General features: G+C 48.1%; 1 protein-coding gene across 2 annotated transcripts in view; it reads left to right on the top strand.

Annotated features, from left to right (window-relative positions):
• The window catches only part of LOC149339155 (N-chimaerin-like), a 53,917-nt gene extending 44,830 nt beyond the window's left edge, over positions 1-9,087 (top strand). For both annotated transcript variants that reach the window (XM_089547967.1, XM_089547968.1), the window contains exon 13: positions 3,147-9,087. In XM_089547967.1, coding sequence (XP_089404093.1) covers positions 3,147-3,330 — 184 coding nt within the window. In that variant the 3' untranslated portion in view covers positions 3,331-9,087. The remainder of the gene's footprint in view (positions 1-3,146) is intronic.
• Positions 9,088-26,862: the final 17,775 nt, after the last annotated feature.

Genomic DNA, 26,862 nt, shown 5'->3' with positions numbered 1-26,862 from the left:
CCACGTTTTGACGGAGGCAAAATGCAAAATTGCCTGTGTGCTATGCAATGTCAATGCGCATTTAGAACTCCAGATGGTCAGAATTAACCCGAAGCCCTGCACTTGGGTGTCTCTCAAAGCCCATATGCCATTTGGGAACGTGAAAGTGAAGCATCTACGATTGTGGCAGCCTGCACTCGAGTAGATGCGTACATTCATTTCACGGAGAACAAATAAATCAGCCAACATTAGCTGATCAACCTTTTAACCACTCAAGGCAAGTGAGAAGCTTCGACGAGATCATTGTGGATGTGCACTAGAATCCAGACTAGTGAAAATTGCTGAAAGGGACTTTTATTCCAATTTTGTTTTCACGCTCTGAACAAAGTGCACAAAGTCATCATGATGGTGCACTAAACAGCTACTGCTTATGCATGGCAGGCAGCCACGTCATTTGTTTGCCTTGGTAGTGGGCAGTGAGGAAGTATTACCATGGTTGGGGATGTTTGGGAATGCACCCTCTCCACAGGTGTTTTTCACATCATCCATGTGCAGAATGTTACTTCTACACCAAAGCTATGATTATAGAAATCACATAGTTGGTGGAGGTTTTCATTGCTCTGCAAGTTAAGGCTCCATTTGAAACTTTTCTCCTGCCTCTGATGTTTGAAGAGCTCATTTATGTGAACCGATTTGTAGGTTTCTTCAGAGGTCACTTCTAACTGCTGCTTGCCTCAGGTGTCTGCCAACAGCACTCCATTTGTTATGTGCTACCACAGTGCACAAACTTTAAAGAAACTTTACTCAGATGGCACAAGACACTGTGCATCGGTGTAAAAAAAAAAACACACACACACATTAGACACAGACGCTTGTGTTACTAAGGCGTTCTCAGGACAGGTGTATACCGGGTGTCCCAGCTAAATGTAACCAAACTTTTAAAAAAGGCGAAGTGCCCTAGCCCCAGTGAAACCAACTCAGGGTTGTTCACAGTCGCGTGGCCTAGTCTTGAGTATTTTTTTCGCTCTTCAAAGTTAATTAATTAGTTAAGTTTGATTATTAACTTCAGGAAGAAAGTGTCAATGCAAAAGTTTTAGATCCCCTCGAAAAACCGCTAGTAGTGCTGTTTCCGTCAAGTTAAGATTTACGTAGCTTGATTTATTGGCCTTAAAAGAAAGTTGTCACGTGACCAGCTGCTCGCTCACTGCTCTGCCCCAGTGTGCAGACAAAGTCTCATCTAGGAGAGGTCTTCAGAAAAAACGGATTTTATTCTTTAAGGCGCATCTTGGGACGTTGAAGTGGCACAGTTGTCATGTGGAAGCTTTTTCTTATTGTGCGGGTTATGGATAAAGGCCGGTGAAAAAAACTACTTTACGTAAATATTACTTTGCTGCAAATGTCTCAGTAAGCTGTTTCTCAAAGCGATCTACAAATTTTCCGTTGACACTTTGTTCCTCAAGTCAATAATTAAAAAGTTGGTTAATTAAGCTTAACTAATTAGTCAACCTTGAAAAACGAAAAAAATACTGCAGACTAGTTCACACGACTCTAAACAGCCCTCATTTGGTTTCAGACAGCTAGGACACCTCGTGTTTTTTAAAAGCTTGGTTACATTTAGCTGGGACACCTGGTATATGGGACACAGGTTACTCACACATAGCCATAGTTGACTGTCACTGCAGTCAACTGCAGTGCAAAGCCAATGCTTTTATGCACTTTCCTAATCCATTGGTGTTGGAATGGCTATTGTGAAAAACCCCTTGCATTGCTGGTCAAGCACTGCCAAGTACGTCCAGTGTGACCACCCCATGCTGTTGCTTTGTTCGGCACCTGCAGTTAGTACTTTTGACAGACTGCTTAATGCCAATTCCTTTCCTTGCTGCACAGAATGCATGTTTTGCTGGCCGATGGGGATCGAGTTAACGTGCTTTCCCAGCTCTTTCAGAGCAGCTCACTCCTTGGCGGAGTACTCTTTTGTGGTCTGCTCCGCAGAACTGGATTTTACCAGAATTTTGAGGGTGTGATGCCTTCATCTCTGGAATGGCCAGGTTAAGTGTTCCAATCATCAACACAGCATTGCATTTGGCCCTTGAAAATCCTCTAAAAGGACTTTGGAAGCCTCCGAGTGTTATTAGAAAATTTTCCTGAAGAGCCTGCAGTATTCACCATGGCAATTTGTTTTTCACTGTTTGGGGCTGGGTCTTATGGGCTCGATGTCATTGCTCTGGTGTGGACTCGATGTCCCTCACCGAATCATTCGGTTGAATTCACGGCAAGTTTTTACATCCCGCTAGTTAACGATAAAAGTATATGCTACGTTTCAAGGTCATAGGTGCTATTTGTTCTGCATTTCCTGTATTACGGTTCTTTATGGTAGTCCCTGTCATAAAGCCTCAGTCTGTTCACTTCTCGAGAACAACCTGTATCACCAGGTAGTGAAATAAAGGTTCCGGCGTATAGCTGCAGCTTTTGTTGGTATTCGGTCAGTATTCCGACTACTTACAGACACTTCCAGCTCTCAAGTGATGTTCAGTCCAAGCACATGCTTTCAGAATGTTTCAATTGGAAAATGGCAAGCCACAAATGGCAGCCGCTAAACATTAGCTTTATGCTGTTTTTAGCACACAGAAAGTGCAACCCCTGTGGTGAGACATGGCGGAAGCCGGCTCATGGTGTTCCGTTTCCTGAATTCCCTGCATCCTGGGCCGGCGGACTTTTCATATCCGATTCCCAGCCAGACCGGGCGACTCAAGTATGCTATAAAAGCATGAAATGTCTAGAAGCACTACTGTGCATATTTCAAGCAGCTAACTCAGTCAAGACTCACTGCAGTTGAACTTCGCAGCTAAACACACGTCCATTCATCACAAAATCCATCAGAGTTGACGTAACTTGGGAAGCTTGTCGAGCAGTAACATCACATCAATGACCTGTACCATGTTGTAGTATAGTTCATGTAAGATGCTAACTGAGAATGATTGAGAGAATTGTAACAGCTGGAGTATAGTGAACAATGACACCTTGTGTAGTGTGGCTAAGTCCTTGCATGCAATGCAAGATGCTGCTAAGTTGCCTAGTGCAAAGTATTTATGCTTTCATGTGCTCTTAGTGATGAAGTTGATTACTACTAGATTTCATCTTCGTGTCCATGCCTGCTCTTGGTGCAGGGTCTCCGAACACCAGAAGAAGAACCTCATGTCGCCGAAGAACCTGAGCACCGTGTTTTCACCGACCGTTATGCGTACGCCGGACATCATGGGCATGGGCCTGGACCAGATGAGTGCCTGGCACACCGAGAGTGCCGTTGTCGAACTGCTCATCAGCTACAACCGAACCGTATTCGTCCAGTAGTCAGCCAGCTGCCACGGACACTGCTTTCAAGGCTTTCCCGCTTCCCTGTGTCACGTGCTTGCCCACCAAAGAGCCCATACTCTCATCAGGCTAATCAAACTAGCACATGGTTGCTTTCACAAACCCCACAGCGTGTTTTCTTTTGGAGAGGGGGGGGGGGGGGGGGGTCCAACTCACCTAAGCTACATTTATATATGATAAGTGAGGAAACACTAGTGAAGGACACAGCACCGTGGTCTGGGAAATGATGGGCTAATTGCTTGTGCATACCTGGATGCGTGTATGAGTGAAAGAGTGAAGGGATGTGTGCTAGGCAGCGTGGTCTTTGTTTTTTAGAAGGGCTTTAGAAATATTCTCTTTTGTCATATTTACGAGGAGTTCACATTGCTTCTAAGCCCTAGCTCCTCAAGTCCATGCAAGAAAATTATTTGTACGCTGTGGTTTGATGGATAAGTTGCCCGCAAACAGCGTGTTGTAAAAAAGCTGCAGCCAAATGCTTTTAGTATTCTCGTTAGTTAGCTTGACTGTATTGTTTCGCTAGAGAATGGGAGGATTCGGAGACTGGATGGCTTGGGCAAATATTTGAGGCACACGACGTAAGACAGTATCTAATTTTATCTTTAGTTATCAAGGTCTCCTTTCGCACATGCTTCCTCTGGATCAGTATTTTTGTCTGCCTGATGTCTTGTAGCCTTATTACAGACACATAAGGCAACCTTTTATTTCATATATTATAGTGTGTGCATGTGCTTAAAGGCCTTTTCTGCAGCAAAAATTTGTTACATTTTTGTGTGGCCTAATCCTGGTTGCTGTTTTCTTTTGTGACATTTATTGCCAAGGTTTAACTTCCAAATTTTATTACACAAGCAACAGAAACAGTGTTATTTCGTCATTCCTGACAAGGTTTACTGAAGAAAACTTTTGTGCACACGCTTTCTATTTACTTGGGGCCCAGAAGTTTGGCTTTGCTCCTCAATGGCTTTGCTTCTTAGTAACTGATAACGCCATCTATGAAAAAGCAACTCTTAAGGTGCCTGAAACGAAACTGTTAACCTCTTTCAGCATCTCTTAATCCCTTGCTATTCCTCGTGGCTCCTGTTGAGTCAGGGCAGACCCTCCTTGTGAAAGGAGAAGGAAGAGTATTACCAATCGGTATTGATAGAAAAAGAAAAAAAAAGAAACAAGAGGGAGAGACATGGCACGTCAACTAAGATTGGCTCAGAACTGCATGTGCCGCACCCAGTCTGCCTCGCACCAGCGACAGTGCAAGGAGAAAGGAGAGAAGTTCCGGGACTTGTTTCTCACTTTTTGACAGGCATGAACAGATTTTAAATTTACAGCGATTACCAGAACAAGGAGGAGATCGGGATCAATAGATTCCCAGTTGCAGCATTTTTCTAATAGATGGCTGTGCAGTACAGTACAGTGCCACAAGGGAGTGCTTAATTGGAATACAACCTAGGGTGTCTCGATACAATGTCTTTCATTTTGACCAATCGTGAGGCATCATTTTGAGCCACATGCATCGCGCTGACCCCTGTAATGGAGAGAAAGGTTCTAAAATTTATTTCAATTAAGACTTCGATATCTGGCTAAATGAAGCCATGATTTAAAATGGCGCACCACCCTACCAAAGCAAGCTGCATCGAGGAACCCTGATGTAACCAACACTTTGCAAAGTCTGAAAATGTTTCCTTACTGAAGAATCTACTATGTCTGATTCTATTTCGTGTTTTACATAGGACAGTTCTGCTTCTTGAATGGAAAAGGCTGTTTCCTACCAGTTTTTGCTACCCAGTGCACTAACTTCACTAGGATTTTTTTTTTTTTTCATGAGTGGAGGTTAATTGCAGACTGAATGCGGAACTTTCAGTTTCTGTACCCATGTAACAATGTGTTTTTTACTGCAAAGTTTTGACCACATTACCTTGAACACTGAAGCACAGCCTTTAGTGGAGGTGGCGATTAGATTTGCATCCCACTACAAAGAGGCCATTGATGTACAAGGGACATAATAAGGATGTTGATGGTTAAACTAGTTTGTATGGCTAATGAAATGCAATAATTTGCGCCACTTCAGGCTTCGTTCTAAATGAGGATGTTAGAAGTAATCTTAACAAGAGCCCCACGAACACAAATTCTTTGAATGACACTGCTACAGCAGCCAACCGATTTTTCGCCCTCAGATAATTTCCCATGCGATATTTCGGACTTTTTCGCACTCCGATAATTTGGAACCATGCAATATTTAGGACTTTTTCGCACTCTGATAATTTGGACTTGTGCAGTATTTCAGACTTTGTTGCGGTACCTTCACGCACCTCATAGTAATGTGTACATATTCACAACTGGTATTTCGCTCTGCAGCACCCTAAAGTTCTATTTTTGAGACTAAATAAGTCACGAATGGGCATTGCTGCCACACCAACCCTTTGCCGCCAAGGAACGTGCTATTCTGGATTTAATTTGCCAATGGATTGGCTTGGATAAGCATGGCAGTTTTGTCTGCCGCTCCAGGCAACAGGACACACTGTTCTTTCTGAGATCTTCTTTAGCAACGGCTGTGCAAGAAACTCAGCCTATGAAGATGAGTGCACGATCGGGCCTCAGATGTGAGTCACCACTGTCTGGGGGTGCCATCATAGCCATCTGCTTCCCGCATGTTTTCTTTCTTGGTCTACCCAACTGTCGTTGCCTGGAAACGGACAGTCCTTGATGTGCATGGCACACATCTGCAGGGATCTTGCACGGAGCATGTTCGCACAGAGCATTGGCAAGGGCGACATTGCAATATGGAAGGCTCCAAATAGGAGCTAATAATACTGCATGTGGGCGAAACATGGCAGTGGGCAAAATTAATGATATCCTGCAAGCAGGTTATAGGTCAAAATGACTTTTTCCGAAGTTCGCAGATTTTTTTTTAGACTTCAATTAATCGGCCCGTTTTTTGGGACCCGCCCAAGTCTGGAAAATCAAGTGGCAACTGTAGTAGAGTGGTGCTACTAGTAAACATTCCTTGCAGTAGTAATTCATTCTAAAACAGCGCCAAAAAGACACGGACACCAAGAAGAGACATACAAACAGCACCTGTTTGTACGTCTCTCCTGGTGCCAGTGTCTTTTTTTGCGCTCTTTTAGAATGAGTAACCACCAACTCGCCCAAGCTTTTACTTTTGCAGTAGTTGTTGGACTCCACTTCCGATTTTTCTGTGCCCATTAAAAGCTGCGCTGCGGTAGATATTTTGTGAAGCCATTTATACATATGTTTTTCTTGTGTCACTGAATGAATGTCTCTAGATTTAATCGGAATATAATAAATTTTGAAGTATTAAGCTTTTTTTTTTTTGTGTGTGATGTCCAGTTATGCGTGATCAGGAAACACTTGTGCTTCACTTTCATGTCCTACTGGCAATGAGTGAAAGCATTGATTAACAAAATCTTTCGTGTATTGCACACTCAGCACCTGCAGGTTGAGAAAATAGCGTGCGTGGATTTCATCTCTTAGTCATTTTAATTTTTGCCAGTAATTGTAATACAGTGTGAACTTTGATACTGCTCCTGTGTATCTTTTTTTCGTGTATTAATGAGCTCAGGGCGAGAGACTCCTTTTCACTAGAAGAACCATTTTAGTTCAGCTCTGACGTTTTTTGTTTTTTTTTTAATTTGTCTACTCATGTGAACATGTTGATTTGATATGGATAGTTCTTTTGCAATTGATAACTTGTGTTCAACCTTGGAATAAGCTGTGGTAACTCCTTTTGTATGCTTGCTAATTTGGCTGTCATTTGCAGCTTTGAAGTGTTTTGCCGTTTGAAACTTTTTTTTTTATGCTTGAAGTTTTTTTGTGTGTGTTTGTCGACTGACAGTAGTCAAGCCTACATTTTACTCCATGTTCTTCTATGGTGTAAGCCTTTGTACAGAAGTATTGTTGCTGTTTTGTTACCCGTCATTCCGATGGCATGGAGAAAGTCAAGTGGATGCTAGTAACACGTTTCGCTGTGGGAATCTCAAACAAATACGTTTAAGCTGAGTTGTGATAATTAGAGTGAGTGTGCTTGTCTCGCAGCCTCTACTTTTTTTTTTTTTTTTAAAGCTGTGTACATGGAGCAAAAATATGAAGGAGCTTGAGCACTGACATACAGTTAAAAGGCAGATGTCAAAGGTGGAATGCTCACTGGTGGCACCACCCAGTAGCAGAGCCAGAAACAAGCCTCTGATACCACAGCTCAATGAGAAAGCGACGGCTCAGCTTGGAAAATATTTTATTATGCATCCCTTGGTGATAATGGATAGGAATAGGTGTATCAAGCAAAGGGATGATTTTGCCTGCCACATGCTGTTAACCCTTTCAGGCACCGTTTTTTGTTTTGACTGAAATCAAGTCTTTTTCACCTAAGTAGTATATTCAGGCCTCATTGAAGGAAATTTGTTTTCGAACGTGAAAGACCAGCAGGTAAGTTTTTACGACGATGTAGAGAATTCCGTACACAGTGTCAGATTTGTTAGAAATAGTAACACCGAAATGTTCTCGTGTGTCAGGTAAACACCCTAGGGATCATGGAATCGCTTTGTGTTTCGAAGATTCACATTACGCTCAGAATTGAGCGAAAACCATCGATGTTTTCACCCGCGGCAAAATCTGTCGGCACAAAAATGGCGGACAAAGTGCTACCTAGCTCACTCTTATGTGAAATGTTATTTACTGCATTCACTACATGGTACAAAAAGCAACTTATTTGCAACAAGAAGGGTGCTCAATTTGACTGAAATAATGAAATCACTGTCAAGTGCTCCAGTTTCTCAGAAAAAGCTGTAAGTTTGCCGCATACACAATTGTGTACAAAGCGCCTGAAAGGGTTAAGTGGGGCACTAGAGTGCCACACACACTTGCAAGGCCAAGGCTTCGCGAGCGAGCGAGGAGAGAAGCATTTTTCATCCCATTTATTTTTGCTCGGCCACTGTGAAAAAGATCAGTGCTCTGAGAAGGTGGCTTAGCAAATGATGGTTCCAAAAACAGAGTCCGCTTACTGTCTTCGTCAACACCCCCTCCCCGAGTGAAAACAAATAGGAGATGCATACTTTGTGTTTGAAGTTCCTCAGTGTCACTGCTTTGCTTTGGTGCTTTCAAGCTTTTCGCAAGTGCGTTGAAAACTTCTTCAGCTGTTCAATATTCATATACGCAGTGTGGAACTTCAGCAAACTTTGTCGGGCGCTGCAGCTTTGAGGTTGAGATGCTTGGCAAGCGTGCGCTTATATGGGGTTTCTTTGCCGTGGTTAAACGAGTGTATGCAAGTGCTCACTGCACAAGTGAAACGTGGCGACTTTTATTTTGTATTTCGTTTTATGTTACAGCGACGTTTTGATTGTTGAACAAGTATATTTCTGAAGTGCGTTCTCTGCCTTTGCCACCGATGTTATTTTTTTCCTTTTTGGCAAGCTAAGAGGAACACAAGATCTAGTTTGATGTGACCGTGTTTGGTCGAATGAGAGACTTCTTGAGTTCAGTTTGAAATATTTTATTTCTGTTATAGTTAATTGTGCGTTTATTACGTGAGACTTGAGAAACATTGCTGGTGTGCATCTATATAAGTATTGCTGTGGTCTGTATCTCTGGGGAGAAAAGTTTTATGGTAAGATTGTAATAACTTATATTACTTGTACGCTGCATAATGCGTAGACATTACTTGCTGCACGGTATGGGCCTTAATTGTGGTTTCCCATACTGGTTGAAGCATTCCAATAAAAGATTTTTTTTGTATGTCTGTTGTGTATCTCGCTCTTTGAATGAAAGCTGTGGTCTGACCTATTATACAAACTGTTCATGATCACGGCACATTTATGGTATGTTATGCACCCTTCCGCTTCTGCCTTGAAATCTTTTGCTTCTTGCATGAGCCCACCAGCTAATGGATAACACAAATTCTTGCACAAGCATACATACTGGGTATTCTCAAGCTTGATTTGCATGCATGACCTCTACTGCACGTGCAACGTGTTTTGTCTGCTCACTCTTTTTGGCACTTTTCTCCATGTGTAGCGCTGCAAACCAGAGCCGGGTCTAGCTAAATTCTCTGAATTTTTTTTTTTTACATCTGCTCTATCTCTACTAAACCAAACTGTTCCAGATATCATAGCATTCATGAACACACCGCATCGCTGACTTGGGTGCGTTCCCATGTTTCCCCTTCGTTATGCATTTACCTGAACTTTTAGGAGCTTAAAGGTGACCAACCGAAGCATTTCCCTCAGCTTTCAGCTTTTCTGGCATGCTGCAAGCTAACCTTTTAGCTTGTGTGTTGACACATTAGCATTGCGCACTTTTTACTTGAACTTCTTGTGTAGAACACAACCGATGCCTCCTTTATCATCAGTATCTATGCAAACATCTGGCCATCCACAATTGGGCAAGCTCTGGCGGAAGCCCGCACTGCATCACTCGTGCTGTGGCATTGCTTCCTAAAGGCTCCGTGCAGGACTAACTTTCCATCGGCGGCATTCCGTGGCCACACATGAAACGCTGCATAGCGATTTTCAATAACACATGCTTGTAATGGACAAGGTTTTTCACGTCCCCAAACAAGCTCTACAGAGCAAAGCGATGAGAACGGTGGGCGGCTCTCACCCCGACAGGCAGTGGGTGCATGCCGTTCTTCCCAAAAGAGAAAAAGGCACTTTACAATCCCTTGCTTTCGCAGTTTTTCCCACCACCTGAAAAAAATTGAACTGCTCTGCAACATGGCCCCTGTACCTTCTGCTCCTAATTGACCTTGACCGACAAAAGGAAGCGCGCGCACTAGGAACCCAAGGAACACATCTGGAGGAGTGCACAGACGCTGTTTGTTATTCCATAACCGTTAATTAACCTGTGGTCTAGTCTATATTTGCTACACGGGTCATCATGTCCACGACAGAATGCGGACTGATCAATCGGCACCCTGGTGCTTGCTGCAGGGACCACGAAATGCAAAAACCGCCTCACCAGAAAGACAGTTGAAGCTTATGTGCACAAATCGGAAAGTTAGCACCGAGTTGTCTATGTTGTGTATTGTGTTTGAAGTGTTTCTTGACCTTTAGGCCATCAGTTCTGTGAAAAGGAGTAGCCAACATCACTGTCATATCTAAAATAAACCCTTTGAAATTACTTACGCCGGACTATTTCAGAGTTTCCTCAGCCATTCCCACACAGATACGTCACTTCCCTGAACCTGGTAGATCGGCAGATGTTGACTTTCAAGCTTTTTGCCAGCTTCCCGTATTTGAATGTTTGTCTTTCTTGCTTGAAACAGTATTTCAATGTAATTTTCTTTTTCTTGCTTAGAACAGTTTAGTTTGGTAGGGGATGTACCCAGCACCTGCACCAACTGTAGGGGTGCGTTTATTGGGCATCCTCAAGACACCGAACCACCGTGTAGGATCTGGCAGTGTAGACAGGCGTAGCCAGCACCAAGAGAGCGGGGCAACTTCATCGTCGTCAGGGGCAGCGTAGTGTCGGCGCATGGCGGTAGCGGAACCCGTCACAGTTGGCACATTACAGTATTATTATTTTGGCACTTCCTTACACTCCTTTTTCCTCCTTCTCTGCTTGTTTCTTTTCCACCATATTCTCTTCTCTTCCCCGAGGGATTTTGCAACCCCCCCCCCCACTCCTTTGCTCTCCCCTTCCTGCCCTTACCTCTTCTAACTGTAAACTTTGCCCCATTGGATACGATAGGAACTGCACGTGCGCTCGCTTTTTCGGGAGCCATTGCTCATTTCGGCGCAGTGCATCATGAGCTATGATTCTATGCCCAGAACCCTTCGCCTCTTCCCTCCACATCCTTTCCCTCTGCCCGGTTGACCTTCCTCCGCGGGATCTAGAGAACCTCAAGACCTGGGAGGACTGGGAGACCCTGCTGCGCTCGGAGGACCCGGCCGTGCAGACCATCGCAACCGGCCGGGCTGCCAGTGTTATGGACCTTAGGAACATAAACACTTGAGTGCAGTGGGGTCGTGCGGGGACCCTGGGGCGTGCCCCGAATTCCTTGTGCAATAAAGTTTTTTATGCGAAGCATACTAAAATAGCCCAACCCAGCTCCTCGAGCGCGGCGGTGTCGTTACCATTGACCTTTCGTGACCTCCATGTCATACCACGTGAGGCGTGACGTCACAGCAGATGAAAAACGGGGGCCCAACTCGCGCCGTCGCGCGAGGCGTCGTGACCAAGGATGACCACGTGGTGCGTGACGTCACAGCAGATGAGAAACGGGGGCCCAGCTCGCGCCGTCGCGCGAGGCGTCGCGACCAAGGAGGACCACGTGATGCGTGACGTAACGACATAGGAGAAACGGGGCCCCAGCTCGCGCCGTCGCGCGAGGCGTCGCGACCAATGTGTTTCCTGCTTCTGCCGCTAGGTGCGCTGTAGTGAACACGTGATGCTGGAGCGGCGGTATACAAGGGGGTTCGCCTGCCTCTGCTAGGCGTACACGGGATAGAGATGCCTCCTGGAAACAGGGCTGCTCGTTGGAATGAGAAGCAAAAGTTGCGGCGTGCTCGATATGCAACTCGGCGACAATATGCTTCGCATCTGACTAGGCTTAACCTAAGCTAAGCCTCAGCCGTTTTTTTCTCTCTCTCTCTGTTGACGAAGCACTCATCGTGTTTGTTCCGCAGAAGTGTCGGCACATCGTTGGAACAGATTATGCAACTGTATGTTAACTTAATTCTGCGTATATATAGCGTGGACAGTGAAGGCCACTGCGTGATAGTGGTTTGCTTTCACGCGTTTTGATAAATGCTAAACAATTTTTGTTTGCAATTATTTACGATTGTCAGGCATATATCGTACATGCATTAAATTACGTGCGTGCACTGCGCACAGAATGATCCTTCTGTATTGCACGTGCACAATATTCACGGAATGATCGCGGATATGTATTGCGTGAATGATATGCACGAAATGATGATGATGCGCCGTTTGAGATAAGCTTAACGCCTCTTGGGCGTCCACACACGTTATCTGCTGCAAATCGTCACGTAGTGGTAACTGAAGTCCGGCGAACAGTAAAAAACAGCGAGAATGGCTTCGAAACGCTGACTTGCTCCCGCAAAAAACTGAATTACTCGGCGGTAGCGTAGAACAAGCGTGCTCGGCGGTCGTCGAACAGAACGCCCGCCGCTCTCGGCCGTGCTCTTTTAAGACGAAAGCCTTTATTGGCTCATATATGCTCGCGGTGTCCGTCCGTGCTCGCGGTGTCCGTCCGTGCTCGCGGTGTCCGTCCGTGCTCGCGGTGTCCGTCCGTGCTCTGAAATCGTGCCAACTTTGGCCTCTCCTCCGCGCAGAGGCGCAACCTCCTCAGTAACTTCCTTTCCTCAAATTGATTTTCTTCACTACAGGCCTCTTTCTGTTCCTTCTTTCACTCCCACTTCCTCCCTTCCTCTGCAAACGTATGACGGGTGTCCACCAAGAGATGGATGGATGGATGGAAAAAACTTTATTGTCAATAAATTGGTGTTCTTGACCCTTACGGGTCACTGGGCGCCGTGCATGGAGGTAAAAAAACTAGGAGGGAGTGCGCCCAGCCTCTGCAAGCCATCCTCCTCTGACGCCGCTGCCGAGGGCCCTTTTGCGCACTGACTCATGGGAAATAGGCCCTCCTCCACAGTTACCAGACTGCCAGCCAGCGGTGCTTTTTAGTGAACGTCCGTGCTCCGAAGTAGCGCAGAAGCGCAGCGCCTGTGTTGCAGCTTTGGCGGAATGCGTACCGAGCTCGAGGTTGTCTGAAGGCTCCGCGTCTCAACACTTCTGTTGATTACACTCTTGAGTTTTTGGGTGCACTGTAGAAAACTGCAGGTAAACTTTTCATCAAAGGGTGCGGCCGCGACCTCGTCACTGTTCAACTGTGGTTCATAAAGAGAATGGAGAGGAATTCCTTTCGTCGTTATACACACATACGGAGCGTTTATTTCAGCGCATGCTGTAAGCGGAGAACTCGAGAGTAGGCGAAGAAACGAGCCTCTAAAAAAGGGCGCAGCGGCTTCCAGAGCGCTCACGGCGGACGGAGGTGTTGAACGAGCGCTCCGGCGCGCTGCGCAAGATTCTATTTCTCGGGCAGGCGGACTTCGGCCCGCCCATGGGCCCGCCGTTCTCCGCTATTCTCGAGGCACAAGTCGTGCCGATTACGCTCGCGCACATAGGCGGTTCCGACGTGAAATGCAGCAGTGAAGTATTTATCTCTCTCTTGCTGTCGAGAGAGTGTGCCGGCGGCTTTACGTCTGCCCCTGCGCGGGGTCTCCCGGCCACTGCGCACAATCACTTACAAAAAGAAGTAAACTGTATGTATACATAGCCGCGCGCTCGGAGCGTCCTGTCTCGGACTAATCGCGCGCGCGGCACACTGCACTAGCGGCCGGGGTGGGGCGGCCCGGCTGCGTATACCGTCCGAGGTAGCACCCACGGAGCGTTCGTGTCACGCGTGCACTACCTGGCGAAGAGCGAGCGGGAAGTCAAGCCCGCCTGCTCGATGAACGCACAGAGGCTCACCACTGTTCTGTCACGGGTATAGAGGCTAGAATATCACGGGTGCGCGCAGTGCCGCGCGGCCACAGGAGCGCTTCGAGACTGTCCGGGATGATTCCCAGCGCCCTGCAGGCCGCGAGAATCTCGCGACGCGGCACTGCAGAAGCGGCACAGCGAAGGAGCATGTGCTCCGATATCTCCATTGCGCCGCAGTCCGCGCACGAGTCGCTCGGGGATGGTGGCCGCTGCGGCGAGCGAGCAGTTTGCGCTCACCACGGAGCCCTCAGTGAACGCAAGCAGATGGTCGCGCAGTTGCTCGTACAGCGAGAGAGCGAAACCGAGACCGAAATCCGGCTAAGAGCTACCACTGCCTTGTCACGTGAGGGCCTATTTCCCATGATGCTTTCCATTATATTTTTTATGACTAGGCTTCAAGATTGTGACGTCATGGTCCCTCCTAGTTTTTCTTCCTCCATGGCGCCGTGGTCGATCCTTGGTCCAGGATGCCGCACTTGACTGCTGCCATCGTGGCTCGGCGCACAAGGAATCGTTGCGCTTCCTCGTCCTCGCTGGCCAGCAAGTATGCGAGACAGTTACTGCGTCATTTCCTTTCCTCAAAAAAAAATTTCATTTTCTTCACTACGGCCCCTCTTTGTCTTCTTTCACACCCACTGCGCATGCCTCCCTTCCTGTACGTTGCTTTTCGGGTGTCCACCGCGACTGTTGCTAGCCAACGGCTCTTGCAGCCGCAACAACGCAAAAGCGCAATTCAGGCGTCCACTGACCGGGAGCCAGTTATGAGCGCTTTCTTTCTTTAAAATGATCGGAGTGTAAAACGCCAACGCCAATGAACACAATGAACGCCGAACGGACAACGAACAACGGCGACGGCGACGCCGCCAAACGGGCGCCAAACAGCTCGCTCTAAAACACTGCAATCAAAATACAGACCGCAGTCACTAAAGACAATAAAAACCGCACATGCGGGAAGCCCGACACGCGCCAGTGGTTCGGGAAAGCGGCGGTGGGTTGACCACAAGGCTTTCGCCAAGCACACTTTAGGATTTCCAGTGTCCTCGGTAATTTTTAAAGCTGATAGCGAACTTTCGAGATAAAGGTTGGAAGGCTACTAGAGTATTCTGGAACAACGTAGAATCGGCTCCGCCTGGATGCGATCAGTCGATATAAATTAGGCGTGTCTTGCATCACAAACAGAGTGCATGAGTATCTGTCCATATCGCTTCGGCGAGCGCGGCTTCGTCCGCTTATCTTTTTTTCAGCAGCGTCCGCTCCGGCGGACGCAGTTGTTGCTGCGATGCGCGTCTTTACTCTCTCTTTTTCTCTTTCCTCTGATCTTTTAACACTCCCTATCTGCACGTGGCAGCGGTGGTGGCTTGGCTCGAGCCAGTTGGCAGGCCCGTGCAATTTCCTTTTCATCCTTCTCTCAGTCACAACAACAACACAAACAAAGCGATAAAGCGGCGTGCCGACAGCTTTGACGAATGAACAAACACTACAAAGATTCGCGGCAATATTTAGAAATATCATCTTTAGACTGAAAGTAACCGTAATAACATATTTGTCAATAAAACCATGGAAAATATGTTCTCTGTACATTCGCCCATCTCTACACGCGCAGAGCAGCTAGGCTGTTAAGATCGGAGAACACGGGCCTGGGAAAAATTAGTACTAGACGTGAGTCATCATCAAGCAAAGATGCGGCGAGGGCTGGCGACGGTGGCAGCAGCGGCGGAAGGAGCGGCGACGGCGGCAAGTGGCTGAGTCTGTCCTCGGGTCGCCGGACGGAGTGGTGCTACACAAGGTCAAGCTGTTGTTGTTAACTGAAAGACGGCTGTCCTCGACAGAGGTCTCGTGCTTCGGACATCCGGCGGTGGAGTACGAGGACATTGATTCACCTGCTGGGAGACTGCTTTAAATTCCTTTCCCACGGAGGCAACAGAAGACTTGCCGCAGTGGTCAAATTGGCACAGCGGTTTTTGATGACTCTGTCTCTACCCCTTTTCATCGACTGAGCTGCGAGAGAACGAGAGAGCCCAGCACAGCCCCCTGCCGTGGGTGGTGCCATCAGCGTCCACATCTGCCCACCTGATTAGACCTCGTTCTCCGAATTATATTCCCTAGTCAGGGATCTGGGGAATGCGAAGCGTATTTAACGGGATATTGTTTTGTGCCCGGAGCACTCCCATCTCGACTGTAAATATGTAAAATAAATATTCTGTACAGTTTCCTCCATATCGGAGTTCGACACCTTCGGAGCCGGGTCCTGCGGGGCTGAACGACTCAGTGAACACCAGGCCCCCTCCGTCTCCAACAAGGCGGACAACGATAAATCCACTAAACTGGGGGCCCGAGTTTGGACCTCCACACGTGTAGCACGTGACATGCGAGCGCCCGCCGCGCCCGCGTGTTTCGGCTGTTCGTTGTGGAGATTCGTACGCTGTCGTGGCGCGCAGGCTATCTTGAACTCGAGTTACATTTAGAAGCGTGTCTGAGACTTCGGGCTGAAGAAAAACTGAAGCTTGGAAGTTGGCAAAACGAAAACAAGCGGGTTTAATGACACTTTATTTACACGCTGAAGATAGAACGGCAAAGGATCAAGAATTAAACGCTCATAGCGTCGAGCGACTGGATGAACCTTTTATAGGGCGCTTATAGGCCCCATTTAAAGTGGAACTCAATAGCAGCCGTTTTCATATTTTTCGCAGCTTCCGATGCAACTTGTGTGCTCGCGTGAATTTCCAATTTCCGGTCTATCAACACGGACTGCTAGCTGCACAGTAGCAGGTATCCGCTACGCCGTGATGGTGCTGACATTGCATATTGTCACAAAGTGCGCGCATGCCTTTTCTTTCTTTTTTCTTTTGCGACCGAGGTGGCCACGGCGCCGGTGGTTCGCAGGCATTTCGCAATGCGGCGGCAACGATTTTGCACCCCTCGTGGAGGCAGTTGACCGCTCGCGACACTGGAGGGTCAAGGCTACTCCGCCCCTCCCCAGGATTATCGCCGGGAAGCGAGCGCTTGGCCGATGTAGGAACGGGAAGCGGCCGGTTGAATGCCCCAGCCACCTTCCCGACCTTGGCAAATTAGCATCGTGAGGACCATCGCTTTCCCTCGCGTTCCTTCTCTGTTTCTTCGTGTTTTTCCCCCTTCAACATCTGCAAATCATTCGCGTAGTGCCTTGAGCTTTTGTTTGTTGGGTTGTTCGCCACGAGAACGCAGCGGCGGGAAAACCGCGAGCCGGGTACGTAGTTGGCTTGGGCGTGCGGACGTGTGTGAGGTCAGCCAGGGAAGTGGTCGGCAAGCGAGCTAAGGCGGGTGCCTGACGCGTAGAGCGCGGCGACGGCGGCCCCGAAGACGCGTGGCCCAAGTTCGCCCGTATCCGCAACTCCCCATCAGCCCCGCACGCTTCCGCAGCCCGACGCTCCCTGCGACCGGACCTTGCCACCCCGCAGCTAAGCCACCGTTTCTCACCACTCGCTCTACTCTTTTTCTTTGTCCTGTCGCTCTTTCTCGTCGCAATCCTTTGTACAGTATTGCCTTGTTGTTGTGACGTGGTTGTATAGTTCTTGTCCTGTTGTTTTCCTCTTCCTTTTAATAGTTGTTTGTTTTCTGATTATGTGTTTATTCGCGCCGCGCCTGTGTGTTGGCGCTATTTTGCTGGGTTTATTTCGTAACCTTTTGTATTTGTTCTTTATCGAGGTAAAGAGGGGTTTGTTGAGAAACTTGCCTACGCCTCATGCCTCCGCTCAACGGCTAATCAGGCGTGGCCCCCATCGCCGGTCAGCAGTCGAACCTCATCTTTCGCACGCGGGGTGGAGAAGTTTGTCGCTCCACCCCCTCCAAACTTACGGAGAGTGCAGTGGTGGGCAGGTTGGCCCAATTAATTATAATTTCGGCGCCAACCAAACATCAAGCCGCCCACAGTATCGTGACACATATACATCAATTTTTTCAGATTTTTTATTTCTATTCTCTATCTATATGTTGCTGTTCGCAAAATAGGTTGCTCACCAAACCCAATGGGCAGGTTGAGATGACGTCACAAAGTCACGTGACTTCTCTGGAACAATCAGTGAACTCGTCTCGGACATTGGCGGGGTTTTGTTGTGATAATTATAATGCTATCGCATTAAAATAAAAAAAAGATCGTTTCTTTAAAACATAAATTGGCGACTTCGAGGAGTGAGTGTGAGTTGTTACTGCTTGAGAGAGTAAGCATAGCCGAGACGTAATGTACTCCCAGACAACCTTCTGTGGGTCTGCAACTAAGGCTAGGCAGGAAAGGGGAGGCGTCGGTAACGTCACTCCGAGCAATCAAAGAACTCATATTTTGTTAAAGAATATGAGACCCTATAGGAACGAAACCATAACGCGCATTGTGTACTGGGACATTTCGCTTAAGCGGCGCAAAGCAGATGCTGACATACTTCTCCACACGCGTAGCAACGGTCGCGCATCCTTGGCAAGTTGTACAGGGTGTTTCACACAGTTTTTAAAAATAGGTTTGTTGAGTTAGACCAGCGCTTTTTTCGGCACAGCATTGTTAACGGCATAGTACATCAGAACACAGCTTATATGTGCTAACTATAGAAGCTGTTTAACCGATATCGAATAGTCAACTGTTTAACTATTACTGTTAGGCTCCTTAATTATTGAGAGGCGAGTAGCCCACTCTAATTAATATCCATATCAGTTTTTAGAATTTCTAAAACGCGGTTACACTTGGCGCCGTGGCCAAAAAAAAATTCGCTATTTGGACGAGTTACGTCTAGAAAGCTGTGGTATTTTAGTACGATGTAGCCAGAATTTGTTGGGCTACAGCGCCGAGTGTAACCGCGTTTTCGAAATTCTAAAAACTGATATATTACTTACGGTGGGCTACACGCTTCTAAATAACTAATAAGCCCAACAGTAACAGTTACAAAGTTAATCTGTAACAGGGTTTACGGGGAAAACAAGGACAGCTGGCCAAAAATGGTGGCCCGAGCTCCGGTCATCAACACGACTATCTCGCGCCCTGAGCTTTCGGTGCGGCTGCCGCAGCTGCCCATCTTCATTACAGTCATCCCCGGCTGAAGGCGGAGCCATCCTGGCGAGTCCGGGAAACAACACAAGGGTCGTCGTACGGCTTCAGGCGTGACACATGAAAAGTCTCGCAGTTACATCGGCGTTGATCTGTCGCTAGTGCCACTGGGTCGACAATGTAGTTGACCGGGGAAATGCGCTCTACGACGCTGTAAGGTCCGTGGTACTTGGGAAGAAGCTTGGAAGAGAGGCCAGGTGTGGTAGATGGCCCGCGAAGCCAGACGAGAGAGCCGGGTAGAAAACTGTCAGCAGTGTGGATGGTGTCGAAGAGGAATTTTTGACGCCGCTGCTTGCCGGACGTTAACGACCGAGCGAGCTGATGGCACTCCTCGGCATGCTTGTAATCTTCTGAAATGGCAGCTGCACTCGACTTGTAGGCAAGTAAGCAAGTACAGTACCTAGCGGGGAGGAATTGGCTCTCGCCCGCAGAGAAAAAAAAAACGGTGAGAAGCCAGTGGCGGTCCGCGTTGCGGAGATGTAGGCGTAGGTGATGAAGGTCAGGATCCCGTCCCTGGTCGGAAGACGCGTATACATGGACAGCGTATCGCCCAAGGTGCGGTTAAACCGTTCTGTCAAACCGTTAGTATGCGGATGGTAGGCCGTTGCGGTATAGTGAGTGATCTTACATTGTTTGAGAAGAGATTCCGCGACCTCGAACAGAAAGACGTGCCCACGGTCGCTCAGCAGTTCCCGGGTTCTCCATGGCGAAGAATGAAGCGATGCAAGATGAAAGAGGCACGTGTGGTGCCGTAGCAGCAAGGAGGGCCGCGGTTTCGACGTAACGCGTGAGGCGGTCGACGGCTACAATAACCCAGCGGTTGCCAGAAGCAGTGTACGGAAGCGGTCCATAGAGGTCAATTCCAACGCGGTCAAAAGGCCCGCAAGGGCAAGGGAGTGGCTGCATCAGGCCAAATGAGTGGTGAGGAGCGGGCTTGCGACGTTGACAGCCAGGGTACAAGCGGACGTATTTTCGGACATAGGTGAACATACCGCGCCAATAATAGCGGAGACGGAGTCGCGTGTATGGTTTAAAGGCACCGGAATGAGCAGACTGCGGGTCAGGGCGCAGAATGTCGACCGTAAATGGGCAGGGACGACAAGCAACCACTTCCGGCCGGTAGAGACGTAGTCAGCGGTACAGGAAACCATCACGAATGGCGAAGTGAGCAGCCTGGCGGCGTAGGGGACGAGGAAGTGGTGCTGCTGAGGGATTGGAGAAAAAACGCACAAGAGAAGATATCCGCGCAGGGGTCCTTTTGTTGCTCGCTACCCATGGTATTGTTTGAAAACGACAGGGAAGCGCAACTGACTTGCGAGGGGAAGACAGCGTCAGGCGGCAGCAGAGGAGAGCGGGACAAAGCGTCGGCGTCGTCATTACATGATCAATTTCAATAGTGGAGTTGGCAAATTGCTAATCAAAGCTATTAGATAGGCTGCAATGTTCGCCGTCAACAATCAATAGGCTTATAATTCTGGTGCTTTGGAAAGAATACAAAACCAGCGCTGTTGATGATGAAGACTTCACTAGACGAGAAAGACTGCAAGCACATCATATTTTGTACGTTGTTATTATACTGTTTTTTTTTGTAGTGTTGATTCGACCCATTGATTAGACAATTCGGACTGCCAGCAGCCGGCACAACACAGCACACAGGTCCAAACTGTCAGGGACGTCGGCAAGTTTGCGTCCGCTGGAATCCGTGTTCCTGTCACCCAAGTCACCGCAGATAATTCAGGGAGCTGGGCAGTAGGAGCAGAAGGAGTTGGAAAGCCGAGCTGTTTTCTTACAGCCGCTACTCAACGTCATCCGTGCAAAGATCGATGACGTTCAAAGAAACATGTGGACTTCCCCGGCGTATGTAAAGCGCGGCACTTTACAAAGTCTTTAAGCTGCAGTTTTTATAGGCGATATATCGCCAGCTTCCGAGACGGTATTTCAAGAATAGTTTCAGTTCAACTAATCGACTTAGAATCCCAGCGCAATTACATTGCATTATAAACGGCACTTTTCTGTGGTTTTCAGATCCAGTCAGGTTCCCTGAGGTTCCGTAAGGTTGAACACTACCCATGCGAAAGCGGTAATCACGGACTCAAAGGAAAGCACCAGTTGTAGGAAGTTCTTCAAGGTGCCAGGCGGCATCGCTGTAACGTGAACGCAGGGCCTCGAACAAAACGCGCAGAAGGTGGGAAATACCTTCATTTCTGAGCTCCTTATTTTGCGCCACGCACTGACTCACAACGTCGGCAAAAGATGCGGACTGGGACACACTCTTGGCCACTCTATAGCTGATCACGCTTTTTAGCGTTGTAATAGCTGGTCTCCTCGATTCAGTGCAGAATAATTGCAGGAATGTGCTTATGTCCATATATGCAGACCACATTTGTCTTTCATTTACCGGCTACCGACACAAGCGATTAGCCTTGTGTCACCCTTAGATCGTGTGGGGGGTAGCGGTCTCGACTCAGCGTGGCAAGCTCAGCCAGAGACCAGCTACCAAGTGATAAGGGGGTTGGCCGTTTGGTGCCTGCAGCTTTCGCCGGTCGCAAGCCAGAGAATGGGTCGGAGCCAAATGTTCACAAACAAAACAGAGTTTATACAGCAAAGAGACGATACAGAGGATTTTCCTATCACTCGTACGAGCACATAGATACAAAGTGATTTACAATTATGCACAATGCAACTCGCGCAAAGTAACACTCGAGAGAGACTACAACACAACAAAAGCTTTGCACCAAAAGTGCACTGATACAAGAGAGTTAAAACAAAGCACAATTTGTTCACCGGGCACGCGACAGTCCGACGACCAGAGAGAGGGTCACGACGGAGCCGTCCCGCAGGCTGGCGCAGGCTGCTTCGCTGGCGAGCGGCGTTGACCTGGGAGTCGAACGGGCGCACTCCTCTGAAGCGGCGGCTCGGGCTGACAGAGCGCTCAACGCCCTTCATGTGTAGGTGGTTGGTCGGTTAGTAATAATTTTATTAGGTGAGGGTGGGTGAAGGGAGAGTGATGTTGAGCAGGACGATGACGGGCCTTCAGGCCGCTCTAGATGACCGGGCACTGTTGGGCTGCTGCGACCTTCAAGGCCAAGCCCACGATGCGAAGCTGTAGCTCCGGTTGTGAGCTGCACAGAGCAGCCTCCCATCACTCCTGTGATTCCACCCCTTGGAAGGGAGGTTTCGGTTTGTTTGGGTAAGTCTGATAGGTGTGTTTGAAATAGTTGCGCTCCGCGTCTGTTCGTTCTTCGCGCCAAGGCAGGCGCGTACATACACACAGTCAGTTGTACGATTCCATCCCTTGGAAGGGAGGTTTCGGTTTGTTAGGAAGTCTGATAGGTATATGTTTGAAATAGTTGCGCTGCGCGTCTGGTCGTTCTTCGCGCCAAGGCAGGCGCGTACATACACACAGTCAGTTGTACGATTCCATCCCTTGGAAGGGAGGTTTCGGTTTGTTAGGAAGTCTGATAGGTATATGTTTGAAATAGTTGCGCTCCGCGTCTGGTCGTTCTTCGCGCCAAGGCAGGCGCGTACATACACACAGTCAGTTGTACGATTCCATCCCTTGGAAGGGAGGTTTCGGTTTGTTAGGAAGTCTGATAGGTATGTTTGAAATAGTTGCGCTCCGCGTCTGTTCGTTCTTCGCGCCAAGGCAGGCGCGTACATACACACAGTCAGTTGTACGATTCCATCCCTTGGAAGGGAGGTTTCGGTTTGTTAGGAAGTCTGATAGGTATGTTTGAAATAGTTGCGCTCCGCGTCTGTTCGTTCTTCGCGCCAAGGCAGGCGCGTACATACACACAGTCAGTTGTACGATTCCATCCCTTGGAAGGGAGGTTTCGGTTTGTTAGGAAGTCTGATAGGTATGTTTGAAATAGTTGCGCTCCGCGTCTGTTCGTTCTTCGCGCCAAGGCAGGCGCGTACATACACACAGTCAGTTGTACGATTCCATCCCTTGGAAGGGAGGTTTCGGTTTGTTAGGAAGTCTGATAGGTATGTTTGAAATAGTTGCGCTCCGCGTCTGTTCGTTCTTCGCGCCAAGGCAGGCGCGTACATACACACAGTCAGTTGTACGATTCCATCCCTTGGAAGGGAGGTTTCGGTTTGTTAGGAAGTCTGATAGGTATGTTTGAAATAGTTGCGCTCCGCGTCTGTTCGTTCTTCGCGCCAAGGCAGGCGCGTACATACACACAGTCAGTTGTACGATTCCATCCCTTGGAAGGGAGGTTTCGGTTTGTTAGGAAGTCTGATAGGTATGTTTGAAATAGTTGCGCTCCGCGTCTGTTCGTTCTTCGCGCCAAGGCAGGCGCGTACATACACGCAATATCAGTTGTACAATTTCCTCCTCAATCTCGCGCCGTGCGCGCGTCCTCATATTCGCCAGGCCCGGAGACCGCCTTCTAGACTAACACAATGCTGAAACATGTTTCAGTTTCTATTAGCGTTCATAGATATACGCATGATCTAAATTTTCCTTCCTCCAAGCTATAGTGAACTAGAATTCTAGTTCACTATACTCCAAGCGCATGATAAAAGTTTCAGTCAGTTTCAGTCGCTCGAGCGGCCGATTGCTGATTCATTCTATTTGTAATTTAAAGCAGCGTACCGTAAATATTATATTTAATGAGTATTTAGGGTGCTAGACTGGTGCCATTAATTAAATTTTGAATTCTTCATACAAACGTGACTGCGGTTTCAGCCATAGTGAAAAGGGCGCCAGTCGCATCGGTGTCTGAAAAGTGATCGACATTTCGAAGGTAATTATTCATCAATTATGCGCGTATTGAAGTTGCCATGCAGGTTTAGTGCCTGTTTGGCACGTGCGTGAACTATTTCATGGCACTAACATGCCTTAACCTTAAGGTCCCGTCCAATGCGTTTAGCCGGCCGCATCGGTGGTTGAAGCATGTGAACGACAACACGAATGTGTTTAGTCTTCAGTAGTGTGCGTTTGAAAGTCGTTTTATAGAATGACGCTTTGGCTCGTGCCCCGTAAAGTGTGGTGTAGCCGCCAGCACAAGCGCTGCCAAGGCTGTCTTGTCGCAGCGGGCAGCGTCTGCTTCGTCGTCTTACTTTTGTGCAGGCAAGGAAGGGCACTCCTTCGTCACCGTCCGCAGACAGTGAACGCGCGTTGTTGAGTTCAAATATAGTCCACGTTATCAGGCAACTCTTTCCTTCTGCAATTGTCGAGAACCGAACTCACTTTTCGGATAGAACGGCAACAGCCTGAATCGCGGCTATAAACTGTCAAAGGTCGTCTCGAACGGAAGTCTGAATAACCTCATGAATTCAAAAGTTTGTTGCCTCTTCAAAGTACTCGGTGACGGTTGACCGGCCTGCGCCACCGTTGTAAACTATCAAAGGTCGTCTCGAGCGGAAGTCTGAATAACGTCATGAATTCAAAAGTTTGTTGCCCTTCAAAGTACCCGTTGACTCCGGCCAGCGCCGCGGCTAATAAACTGTCAAAGGTCGTCTCCAGCGGAAGTTTGAATAACCTAATGAATTCAAAAGTTTGTTGCCTCTTCAAAATACCCATTTACTTGGTGACGGTTGACTGGCCTGCGCCACTTCAACGCAAAGTACGGTGTCAAATTCTTCATCACTTTTGGAATTAACAAAATTCATAGCCGCTTTACGAGATATGCAACCTCGAACGAATGCACAGCGTTCAGTCTAGCACAATCCTGCGTATATGTCAAGTAAACACTAACACATGGCCTCAGCAGGCGAGCGCTTCTGCACTTTTGCACTCGGTTTGGCCGCTGCACCGAGAGCACTAGTGTCAGGCTACACTCGCGCCGCTATAGAACTGGCGCTGCACTAGCAGTGCACTCATGTAGTGCAGAAGAGCGCGGCATGTCCCGTTGCGCGCAGATTCGGGCGAAAGCGCGGCACTGCAGTTCGCCGCGAGGCACGGATGCGCGAATTTTGTAGCGAAAGCTACCCAATATACAGGGTATCCCAGCTAACTTGGACCAAGATTTATAAAAAAAACTAAGCGTTCTTCAGAACTGAAATCACGTGGATGTTAATTGTTAGGGTTTAACTAAAGTTACAGTATCATTTTTTTTTCTGTCGTCCTATTTGAATAATTAGTCGAGATAAATAAATTAACTTTTTAAATACAGCTTGAAACGTTCAGGCGTGAATATGAAAGTTATGAAGCTCCACAAATATTGTCCAAACCAAGCACTTCCATCGAGATAGACTTAGCGTGTCCGTTTTAAAAACGAAAGCCCGCGCAGTTTAAAAAATGCCACGTGACAGCGCACTCCGTGCGCCTGTATGCGCCGTGATTACAGCGCTCTCATCCGTGCTTTGTAAAAACATCACTCGCTTCGCGCCTTTCGTGCTGCCCAAGATAGGGCTTCGCGTTGTGCTTGGTTCCAAGATAAGCGCCAGTGGGTTCGGGCGGCAATTGAAAAAAAGCGCGGATCCTGTTTTTCATCGTGATTCACACGACGTTATCAGGCTTGTTATATGCGTCTTTTCTTGTTGGGATCTTGCTACCAAATTCAAACTCATGAGATTGTCATCGTTCCTCCGCATGCATTCTGTTAACGTGACAGCGCAATTATCCCCGCAGAAACGAGAGCCGCGCTTTCTTTCAACTGCCACCCGTGCCCACGGGCGCTTATCTTTGAACCAAGCGCAACGCGAAGCTTTCTCTTCGGCAGCGCGAAAGGCGCGAAGCGAGTGATGTTTTTTTATAAAGCACGGATGAGAGCGCTGTAATCACGGCGCATCCAGACGCACGGAGTGCGCTGTCACGTGGTATTTTTTAAACTGCGCGGGCTTTCGTTTTTAAAACGGCCACGCTAAGTCTATCTCGTTGGAAGTGCTTGGTTTGGACAATATTTGTGGAGCTCCATAACTTTCATATTCACGCCTGAACGTTTCAAGCTGTACACACAGAACACAAACACGCATGGAGAAAAGCAAACGGGCGGTTGCCGGGTCCGCGCTTCACCGTACGTGTGTTTCGAACACAACCGACTTCCGCCCCTCCGCTCGTGAAACGGTGGGGAGGCCTAAAAAAAAAAAAATGAAAAGGTGGCTCGCTAACTGGGAATGACAAACAGATGTATGAAAGGATGCGCTCGCTAACAAGTCTGGGCGGTCGAGCCGTTCGCGCCTCTCGATCGTTCAGTGTGCGGAGAAAATGCAAAAACCAAGAAAAGAATTCTACTGAAGGCGGGGCCATGACGTAGCAATGTGACGCACTCCACAGACACCACGCCTCCGGCTTACATCGGAGAAGGAAGGGGTGATTTTGCCTTGCCGAGCCTACTCGACGAGGAGCGGGAGAGAAAAATATCGAGGAGGGAACGGAAGGAGAGGAGGCTCGCTCAAAGAGCGGTAGAGAGTGTTTGCGACCGAGGGTGGTCAGTTGCCCTTTAACACTCTGGCGTTAAAAAGGCCAACGACGCGCCAATTATCGTCGGAACCGGTGCACAGTTGGGCTTAGTTCGCAGACGCGCGTCAAACAGTCGCAATCATCTCAGGCTAGTAGCGAAGCCCTGAAAACGAAACTATGCTGCGATGGGGCAAAACTGATCGACACTGCACCCCTCGGGCCGCTTCGGAGCCAAACGGTTGGAGGGGCCAGATTTTCAGTTCACGCAGCGCCGTAAACCCGATTCATCCAGCCTTGGTCGCCGCTCTTTCGCGCGCTGGGAGCATCGGAGCAAGGCAAAAAAGTTTGAACTAACCGAATTTAAGAGAAATCACGGTGCGAATTAAGCATCTTTAAAATGCATCGAAAATATAGCCAGTCAACCAAAATTTTAAAAATTTGTTTGAATTAAAGTACAAATGATCTGAGTTTGAATTATCGCGAGTCTACTGTATTTGCTGCAGGCTTGGCAGCATGTATTGCGGGAACAGAGCAAGCATTTGAAGGCTAGCACAAAATAAAAGCGACTTCAAAGGGGGTGGAA

The sequence above is a fragment of the Amblyomma mixtum genome, chromosome 6 (assembly GCF_055824585.1).
Source record: "Amblyomma mixtum isolate Tamu chromosome 6, ASM5582458v1, whole genome shotgun sequence".
NCBI classification, from domain to species: Eukaryota; Metazoa; Arthropoda; class Arachnida; order Ixodida; family Ixodidae; genus Amblyomma; species Amblyomma mixtum.
The sequence above is the reverse complement of the archived record's forward strand: the minus strand, read 5'-3'. Positions and strand labels throughout refer to the sequence as shown.